The sequence below is a fragment of a genome, unplaced genomic scaffold, assembly GCF_019419815.1.
Source record: "Pyrus x bretschneideri cultivar Hongxiangsu unplaced genomic scaffold, Pyrus_bretschneideri_v1 Contig21, whole genome shotgun sequence".
NCBI classification, from domain to species: Eukaryota; Viridiplantae; Streptophyta; class Magnoliopsida; order Rosales; family Rosaceae; genus Pyrus; species Pyrus x bretschneideri.
In genome coordinates, this window is record NW_025999513.1 from 4,801,806 (window position 1) to 4,812,434 (window position 10,629).

Genomic DNA, 10,629 nt, shown 5'->3' on the forward strand with positions numbered 1-10,629 from the left:
TGACTCGATGCCGTGATCCAAGCTCCATCAACATTTACTTTGATTGTACGAAATGATGGGCGTACCCAACTTTTAGGAAGAAGATCACTAACCTAGGCAATCTCTTTATTTATAATAATATGGAGGGCAAATTCTTTACCCAACATGATTACAACTGTAATAGTATAATATTAATCTAAGACATATGGTCGAATCCCAATAAATATTATAGATATATTAGAATTTACACAATCGCATTCCTAATCTAATAAAAATTACAATAAGATGCATATTATATAAGAGAAAATTATTTTTGACTTGGATGATGTTATGGTTGACACTCGCCTTCAACCATTTTGAGGGGTTATTTTTTCAACGCCCTTGGTAGTGCTCGAAATTTAAGATTTGCGTTCACACTATTAAATAAATCTCCTCATCGCACACATCAATCATCCCACTTCGCCACGTGTACACTATAAAATAATTTCACAGTTGAAAAGTCTAGATGTATAATAATATATTTATGGAAAATATGGAAAAAAAGGCTGACCAAATCCTCTTTTCACAATTTTCAACTCTGGATTTGAACTTTAAAATTTTAAATTCAAAAAATTTAGATTTTAACTTAGAAAAAAATTTCTTTTTTTTAACAATTTTGAATTAAATTTGAGTATGAAATTATTAAAGAATGAATTTTAGGAATAATTTTTTTTTTCATAAAATATTAAAAATATATATATATATATATATATAATATCCTAATTAATTCTATGAATATTTTAACTTAGCAATTAAGAATTTGAGAGACCTTAATAGATTTATAAATCCATGGATTTTTATGGAGTTTAATTGATTTGTAGAGATTCCATATAAAATTCTGATTCAATTCTCTCAAAATCCCATGGGGAGATGTAAGATTTGTGGATGCTTAAAATACACTACGAAATCTCTCTAATTCCCTCTAATTCTTCAACTTTCTCAAATTGTTTAAAATCAATTTCTAATTGAATACACTTAGAATGTTATAAACTTCTTTAAAATTCTAATTGAATACACCTGAATTTCTAAGAATTTTAATAAACTATCTTAAAATTCTAATTAAATACACTTTGAATTTTAGAGAATTACTTAAAATCTTGATTGAATACCTCTAGATTCATTAAAAAAATTAAAATCCCTCAAAATCTCAATTGAATACACCCCCTTAAAAATATTTTGATTCCTAAATATTGAAAAAAACACTAAACCGACATTATGAAACTTATGGAACATTATGAAAGAATATGAAACACATAAATGATTTTTTTTAATTACTTTTGCCGTTGGATTTAAATTTGGATTGTTATATCTTTGTTTTATTGTTGGATTTAATCATATTAAATATTTACCGGTTGGATTCTATGAAATTATAAATATAAAACTAAAATAATATAGCCTAAATTTGCCGGTTGGATTCTTTTAACTCACGGAGAATTCTAGCCTAAATTTGCACTAAAATTGAGTTTTGGGTTAAAACTCATGTTTACCTCAAGATTGGAGCAAATTGGAGTAAGTTTAGAACTTAGAATTTGAGTTTTATTCCAAAAAAAATATAATAAAATCACGTTTTCCAATTCACAGATTTACAATTTGTTGCGGAACAATTTCGAATAATTAATTAGAAAATCCCACCAAATAATGTTTCTTTTTATAGTCCAACCTTTTGGGACCGAAAAAACTCATAGAAATCCTTAATTATTATTGTGTGATTCCCAAACGTATCGTGTGAAATACGAGTTTGAAAATTTCCACTCACAATTGCCACCCGGGTAGTTAATCCCTCTACATGATGAAGAGCATAATAATGATGCCCCAAAAACGAAAAAGAAAAATTTTCCCACTCACCAAACAACAAATAAGAAAGAGTACAAAATAACAGAGAAATAAAAAGAATAAATATTCCTAGTTGCTCTGGCCACTCGATTCTTCTTCAAAATTCCCAAATCCTCCATTCCAAATCCAACTTCTTATCCCATCGTATTCTGCTTCGTCGTGGAGTTTGAATCAATTGGGATATGTCGATAAGGAGTATAATCCAGGACATGAAGTTCTCGCGGTCGCAGCGGGTGGTGCAGGACTCGGCTGCTCGGTCGGGCGGCCAGGCGGTGGGGGAGTCGTTGAAGCAGAGCTGCTGGGCTCAGATGCCTCAGGAGTTACTCAGAGAGGTTCTGGTCAGAATCGAGGCTTCCGAGGCCGCCTGGCCGCCGCGCAAGAGCGTCGTCGCCTGCGCCGGTGTCTGCCGGAGTTGGAGACACCTCACCAAGGAGATCGTCAAGGCTCCTGAACTCTCTGGAAAGTTGACCTTCCCCATCTCCGTCAAGCAGGTCTCTCTCTTTCTCTAGAAAAAAAGGAAAATTTTTTGATTGAGTTCTTTTTCTTCTCTAATTGTTTGAGTTTATGTCCAAAATTTACATTTGTTTGCATTTCTCATGGATTCTGGATGTATTACAATTGGGTTTCAGTGGAAATTGCATTGCTTGATTTGTTTGTGATGCTTCTGGAGTGTGACTGGAGTGAACTTTTTAGCATAATTCTTGGCCTTCCAGGCAAGTTTAGCCAAATCTTCAATCTTTGTAAAGTTTTTTGGAATTGGAAAGCAATTTTTCTTAACGGTTGTAGTGGCTAAAATTGCAAAATTTCAGTCTTTAGTAACCATGTAGTGTAAATTGGTTTAACAAGCGAGGGGAAGAGCCTAAGATCACGTGAATCACGTTCTGAATTCTTATTATGTTCGATTTTCGGGTTGGAAAATCTTTGGTTTACCAAAATTTTGATTCAGTGTTCTCCTACCTTTGAAATGGTCGTTGTACATATTTTCAATATGTGTTTTATCTGATTGCAGCCTGGTCCAAGGGATGATCTCGTGCAGTGCTTTATCAAACGGAACCGTTCCAACCAAACATATTATCTTTTTCTTGGTTTGACCCCTGGTGAGCATTTTTTAACCGAGAAGGGAAGTAATATTGTTTTGAGTTCATTTTGAATGACAGGTAAACTTTTCTTGTTTGTTTTTCGAAGATATGGGTTTTCCATATTTGCTCTAGTTTTTTTTTCAGTTAGGTCATGTAGGTATTGATTTCTCTCTTAAGAAATCGCTTTTGCTTTCTGTAAATAGTGGACCTGTCCTCTTTCGGTTTCATTTTTGAGCTATAAGTTTGTGTTAACTTTTCTTGTTTGTCTGGTGTCAATGGCAGCTCTAATTGACGAAGGCAAGTTCCTACTTGCTGCGCGCAAGTTTAAACGCCCCACCTGCACTGATTATGTTATCTCACTGTGTGCTGATGAAATGTCAAAGGGGAGCAGCAACTATGTTGGGAAACTGAGGTGTGCCGAAAGATGCATATGATGTAACCTGTTTTCTTGTTCACCATGAGCTTAAGTATTAACACACTTTTCCCCCTCTCTTTGTGAAGATCAAACTTCTTGGGAACAAAGTTTACAATCTTTGATGGGCAGCCGAGTCATTCGGGAGCCAGGATTGCAAAAAGTCGCTCCACCTAGGCTTGTCAATTTGAAACAAGTTTCCCCTAGAGTCCCTGCTGGCAACTATCCGGTGGCTCAAATTCAATATGAACTAAATATGTTGGGTTCCAGGTAAACCTTATGCTTGTAGGACAAGTTATAGAACCGTACTTTAGAAGTGAAATTATTAGAGTACATCTAGTATTCCATCGGCATAGGTGATGCTTTCATTCTTTTCTCTTATTCTCCGCAATCCTCACAACGAACATTGTGAGCTGTGATCATAATTTGTTCAGTACACTTAGGTAAGGGTGCATTTTCATTTTAATACTGAGAAATTAGAAAGCTCACAGAGTTCTTGCAAGCAGGGGTCCGAGGAGAATGCAGTGTACCATGGATTCAATTCCATCCTCTTCAATTGAGCCTGGAGGAGTAGCCCCCACACAGGCAGAGTTTTCACATAGCAATGCAGAATTATTTCCATCCCTCTCATTTAATCGATCGAAATCAAACCGTATGGAGAGTTTCCTGTCAGGGCCTTTGGCCAGACAGAAAGATGGGGTGCTGGTGTTAAGAAACAAGTCTCCTCGGTGGCACGAGCAACTCCAGTGTTGGTGTTTGAACTTTCATGGACGAGTAACAGTTGCTTCAGTGAAGAACTTTCAGTTGGTGGCTTCTCCGGAAAATGGACCCCCTGGGCCAGAACACGAGAAGATCATCCTCCAATTTGGAAAAGTGGGCAAGGATCAATTTACCATGGATTACCGGTATCCAATATCAGCGTTCCAGGCATTTTCAATCTGCCTCAGCAGCTTTGACACCAAGATTGCCTGTGAATAAAGGTATAGATTTAGTAATTTAAATGATGAATCTTTCAGAGTCTGGTAATTAGTTTTGAACCTAAGTTAACCAACTATTATATACTTGAACACAACTCTTTCACCCCGAGCGCCCGTAACACTTCCAGAATTCATACGGTTGTTTGTGCTTTGTTTGTAATGTTGATGGAGTCGGTTGCTCTTTAGGTGCCAATATCTGCTAAACGAGTATGATTGACCCTATCTTTTTCTCGTATTCTAGTAGCAGCTAGGTTTAAAGGTAACTTAGTGGGTTGAGTTCAATGAGGCCGTTCACTGAAGGTGTTCGTAGTGCTGGGATTGGCAGGCATACAGCGTGCTCAGACGCTCCAGACCTTCTTGTATCATGATTTTGCCAAACCCCGGAGTTCTGGAATATAAAGGTGGAGAGCCTTGGTTCTTGATCACTCCACCATGTGCTGTAAATTTAACGTTTTGAATGTATATATTAGCTATTTTAACAAAACCCTGTTTTCCCGAAATTTGATCACATTTAATTTTATATGTATATTTTGTTTCGTCCAAGTAGGCTGTTCGATCCCCCGTTGCATTCAGAATTCTTATAACGAGTTGCTTTGCAAAGCTGCATCCATGGACGGTGGCTCTTCTGGCACTGTTCCAAACCTCGCCCGTTATGTCCTTTTGACAAGGAAGAGAAGAAGAAAAATTACAAACTTCAAAATTTCAACATGGTATCAGCCTTGGTTACAGGCCCGTGCAAGCCGAACTGCTTGTCATCAGGAAGTGTGGACTTGGAAACAAGCCTGGACTCTTAACATGGAGTCAGGCATTTGAGTTCTTAAGAAGCACCTCTTGAAGGGATTGGAAACAAGTTTGTACTCCATTGAAACTAACCTCTGATTTTCAATTGCCAATGTGTGGATCTCCATGTGAGTCACTAAATGGGGTTCCATATGTGGAGGCGTGTTAGCTATCCCACATCGGTGGGTTCAAAGAAAAATAATGAATTTAAATAGGATTACTCCACTCTAACTAATACCGAGACCTTTTGTCATAAAAATCACACATAAGACGGATTGGGTAGATGATAATTACCAAGTTGGGAGTAGTATCAGTGTCGTTAGAGTGGGTCCCTTGAACCCGTCGATAAAAAAATTCCAACAAACTTCATCGTCTTCTGTTTCTTATCAAGAATCTACGCGTATTTCGACTGTGGTACTGATTGAACAGGTCTTTTGAGTTGTATGCTGCCCTTATTTTGCTAGTTTTCAGAACAGGGCTCTCTGAGTTGGTCAAACTCTGGAATTTGCAAAGTTTGTTTGCATGCCATTTGGTACAGAGGTCGATACCAAACCTTGGCTCTTTGGTGTGCATTCTGTGTACAGCATACAACCGAGATTACTTACTGTTGCATGCCTAGGAGGCATTAGGGCCAGCCCCCATCCTAAGACGGCACCAGGTACAGACCGCAGGACATGGGTGACGTCTAATCCTCGTCGCTCCCCCCTGCCTAATTGAAGCGTATTCTATATTTTTTAACCAGGTCAACTAACGCCAGCATCGTCACTACAGAGCTTTCTTATCAAGTGGGATAGCTTGTTGTCGACTGGTACTAAAATATAGTGCGATCCGATGCATTTTATAGGGATCCGAAAGCGTGTGTTCGGACACCCCTACCCCATGTTTACCGTTTTCTCCCGCACTCGGCACTTCAAAAAGAAAAAAAGAAAAAAATGGGTTAACAAGATACAACTTAAACAAATTTGGGAGCCTAAAGTAGTAACATTTACCAGGAAGAATAAAAGCCTAAAAATTGCTTGAGGACCATAGTTTTTGGTACAATGTAACGCAGTGGTATACTGCTGTTCTTCTGATTGGATTATACAATTTTGCGTCGTTTCTGCAGATATACGTATAGCAAACAAGTTTAATATACACAAATACAACTATAAATTCTAATTGAAATTAAGCGGTTTGCAGGTGGATGACTGATTCCGAATTTGTAGGTATGGGCTCAGCAGCTTCTTCTTCAGTAGGTAGATCATCCGACTCCAGTTGTGGTTGATTAAGGCTCCGAACAAACTCAGAAAACGAAGGAAAATGTTCGGGTGAGAAGAAATCAGCTCCCATTCTCTGATATGTGAATAGGTTGATCACATTCTCTCCCAACAAATTCTTCTTTATCTGTTGAAAGCCTCCGCGAGCTCCCATAACTGATGAGTTTTGGCCAGCAATCTCAATCCCATGCTTTCTGCAAGCTGTTTTAATTTGTGAAAGTAATAACTCGGGACTTGAAAGGGAGTCCCGTGGCTGATGTTCGTCTGATAGGTCCATTCCAGGCAATATAATTTTGCACGAGTTCCTCGCAAACATCTCAGCAACCGCTTGGTAACCATCTCTAGATGATGTGTTGTAGAACCCAGAAGTCAGCTCAGAAGGGTGAGACTTTGTTTTATACCAAGAGTGCATTAGTGGAACTTTGCCACAAACTTCCACTTCAGTGTCACCGAAAGTTGACGAGGCAAGAGAGAGGAGGCGATCTCCGTGAGAAATGAGCTGGTTCGAGTACCAGGAAAGGAAGAAGTCACCATACGGAGACTCCCATGAACCGCCATTATCCTTGAAGAAGTTGTTTGCATTTGGTGACTGGTACATAGCTAGGAACATCATGAGGACCACCAAGACCCCACAGAGGGTTTCCGGTTGTTTCAGCATGTTGCTTAAGAATCCTTAGCATGTTTTCATCATAACACTGAAATTCTCCAACTCCAGGAGTTTTATTTTTGACCAGTCGGTGCTGAGAAGGATATCGAAGCTCACCATCTGGTCCTAAGCTCATTGAGATGCCCTGAAATTTAGCCAATACAGGAAATTGACAATTTAGTACGCATACAAAACATATGATGACTAATGAAACGTGGAGTTTTCAAGTATCATGACTCCTTACCGTGATTGTGGAACCAAGGAAAGGTGCGAATGAAGATTTAAAGCTTTCGCAGAAGTCTTCGTAAACTTGGATTGGAGTCTTTCCATTCAGAACAGGAAGTTCATCGACAGCAAGCGATAAACACTCTTTGTAGGGCTGCCCTGACCGGTCCTTAAAGAATAGACCAGGTTGAGACTCGCCAAGGCGAGATACCCACGCAGGGAGTGGCATCTTCGGTTGTTTCGACGCATGGAAGCAGAGCGAGACATGGAGCTCAAGGCCGGCTTTCTGAACCATCTCTGCAACGGCTAGGTAGCCTGACCACTCGTACTTCCCCATGGCTTCTTTCTCAACCGTTCCCCACCAGACCGGGAGCTCCACACCGTCCACCCCCAACAACTTCAGAGCCTTTAATCCGGCAGCAATCGCTCTAGCATGATTCACCGCGTTGCAGTCTGAAATTGTATCTAGAGGTAACCCAACAAATAATCTTACTCCATCATTCTGCAGAGTATAACACATCACAAAAAAATGAGTAAATTAAGTTACATAAATCAGGCCGGAAAATCAACAAATAGAACATTAAACTTCTAGGACTAGATAATAAGTTAAATTAATATTTTGGCCTTTTTATCCAAAATGGTTAGTGAGATTGGCATAACTCGTTATTTTAATCATTGAGATTTAAAATCAATAGAAGTGGTTCATAAGATGTTCACCGTCAATCATTTTGGCGATAGGTCTCCATTAATTGAGAATATTTTTGTCAAATTAACCTCTTCTTGAACTAGATTTTCTTTAATTTAATGGAATTTTTTTTGCACTAAAATGATCAAAATAATTGACGGTAGATAATATTAGGGACCAAAGTAAATAGTTACGACATTCTCATGATCATTTTGGCTAAAAAGTCTTTTGTTTTACTTGCTTCCAAACATGTTTTAACTGAAAGGCTTTTTAGTTAAAATGAATTTGCAAACATCCTCATTTTGGTTATTGAGATTTGAAATCAATAGACATAGTTTCTGATTTTGTTGACCCTTAATCATTTTGATTACTCCATGAAAAATCACTATTAAACGAGGATAAAAAGATAAAAATAATTGATGCTGAACAAAATCATAGACCACTTCTATAGGTTTCAAATCTTAAGGACTAAAGTGAGAAGTTATTCAAATTCCAGATACCATTTTAGCTGAAATTCTAGGCTTCAAACCAACTAAGAAACTACAAAACATTAAATTATCATGCTAAGTATTGTAGGCAAATTCAAAACTTATCATGTTTCTTGAAAACCCCTTTATAATTTCATAAACTTGAGGTCAATTCTAATTTATATAATAAAAATTTGAAATTCAATCACTATTTTCCCATTTTTCTCCAATTTCTCAGAAACCAAACAAAAATCTAAGTTATCTAACACAAAAAAAATGGAAGAAAAAACCACTTACCGGTTTGGATCTTTTGGCAGGACCCGAAATTTTATCGGATCGGACTGGTGAATCGGATTGTACGGCCCTCACAGTAAACTGAAGCCGGGCGCTTTTCCAGCTCTTGCTCTGACCAAAGCAGAGGTTGGTCTTCAAATTTCCATTCAACTTAGAAAACCCAAGCTCCGTTCGCGCCAACTCCGCCTTTCTGACCACCGCCTGAGAGCCGCGAAACACCGAAACCTCCATTTCCCAAACACCCGATTCCCCCAAAGACTCAAAACTTTTCACAACCCGAAATCAACAGACTTAAAAGATCAACAACAAAGAAAAGAAACAATTGAAATTTTGATTTTTGTGACTTTAATTTATGAAAATCCAGAAAGTTTGAGAGCTTCTGAATGCATACGAATGAGGCGCTGACGAGTTTTGACTAGTTAAGGCCCCGATGCTGAGCTTTATACACACAAAAGAGGACCTCGTACGCGTCTTTTATCTTTGGAAAAAAATAAAAAATAAAACGAAAGGCCAATAAGACTCTACCACGTGTCGATCGCACAGGTGGCTAAAGTAGTCCGGCGCTAAATTATTCGAAATTTTTTTTTTCAAAAGAAGGGATAGAATATGGTTTGAAATTTGTTTTTTAATATTTTTTTTCCTATAAATTTGATTGTTTATCCAAAATGGGATCAGGATCCTCTCCTAATCTAAGGATGAGGATCCTCATGATCAAGATATGTGGGTTGTTAGATGAAAATTCAACGGTTATAATTATTATAACTTTAAAGGGATCCCCTGTTTGTAGCCGTTGGATTTTCATCCAATGGTCCACATCCCTTGGTCATGAAGATCCTCATCCTTAGATTAGGAGAGGATCCTGGTCCTCCAAAATGATCACTTGTTATAACAGACAAGTGATCCCGAGGATCCGTAATCGTGATCGTTCGTCGTATATCGTGCGGTTAGTTTTTGTTAAGTACTATTTATATTTAAGTTTGGATTTTAAATTTAAAATGATTTATGACTGCACGATGTACGATGAAAGATTACGATCACGGGATCTTCGGGATTCCCAGGAAAAGGATCTGGCGAGGATCCTGTTCCTGTTACAACTTCTCACTTTGATCCTTGATATTTAAATTCAATATAACTGTCCCAGAATTTATCCACCATAAATCTTTTTTGGCCCGCCGTGAAATATCTTTGTTACATAAGGACCAAAATGATAAAAATAATACTTTCAATTTAATAAATAATGTGCCAAAATAATTTGACTGAGATTTTTACGAAATAAATATCTTTCAATTCTCATTTTTTAGTCATCTTATCATTATTTAACTGAGATTTTTACGAAATAAATAAAATGATTGATGATTAACAAATACATAGACCAATTATATTGATTTTAAATATCAAAAACTAAAATGATGAGTTATATTTCAATCAGGGCTATTTGGATAAGAAACCGAAAAATTTTCGTTATCCAAATGATATTTTGGTGATGTCTTGTTAGGTTATTAATCATGCACGACATGCTTATCTATTTATATTATTCCAAAAACAAAATTATTTTTTGAATCATTCAAACCTTAAAATAGCGAGAAGCTTGAGTACATGCGATGTATCTAGATACTGTTATTAAGAATTTGATGTTGTCAAAATCATTATATAAACAAATGTCAATAATGGTATATAAATTGGAATCCGGATTCTCGTCGGATCTTCTTTACGAGGATTTTGGATATCCGTGAATTATATATATTCATCGTATATCGTGCGGTTAGAAATTATTTTAAATATTTTTATTTAAAATTAAATACAAATAGTACCTGACAAAAACTGATCCGCACAATGTACGATAAACGGACACGATTTACGAATCTTCAGGATCCTCATCAAAAGGATCCAGAGAGGATCCTGCTGGTATAAACTGATATTATATATGCTATGTCTATGTCTGTGATACTTTGGTAGT

General features: G+C 37.2%; 2 protein-coding genes across 2 annotated transcripts; one reads left to right on the forward strand and one right to left on the reverse strand.

Annotated features, from left to right (window-relative positions):
- Window positions 1-1,874: 1,874 nt before the first annotated feature.
- Window positions 1,875-4,862, forward strand: LOC103958553 (tubby-like F-box protein 3). Its single transcript, XM_009370827.3, is given in 7 exon segments — window positions 1,875-2,342; window positions 2,861-2,948; window positions 3,213-3,342; window positions 3,432-3,516; window positions 3,518-3,612; window positions 3,849-4,322; window positions 4,561-4,862. Coding segments are annotated over 6 exon segments (1,179 nt in total). The 5' UTR covers window positions 1,875-2,033; the 3' UTR covers window positions 4,321-4,322; window positions 4,561-4,862.
- A 1,221-nt stretch (window positions 4,863-6,083) lies between these two features.
- Window positions 6,084-9,026, reverse strand: LOC103958554 (inactive beta-amylase 9). Its single transcript, XM_009370828.3, is given in 4 exon segments — window positions 6,084-6,950; window positions 6,952-7,146; window positions 7,246-7,728; window positions 8,676-9,026. Coding segments are annotated over 4 exon segments (1,593 nt in total). The 5' UTR covers window positions 8,904-9,026; the 3' UTR covers window positions 6,084-6,263.
- Window positions 9,027-10,629: the final 1,603 nt, after the last annotated feature.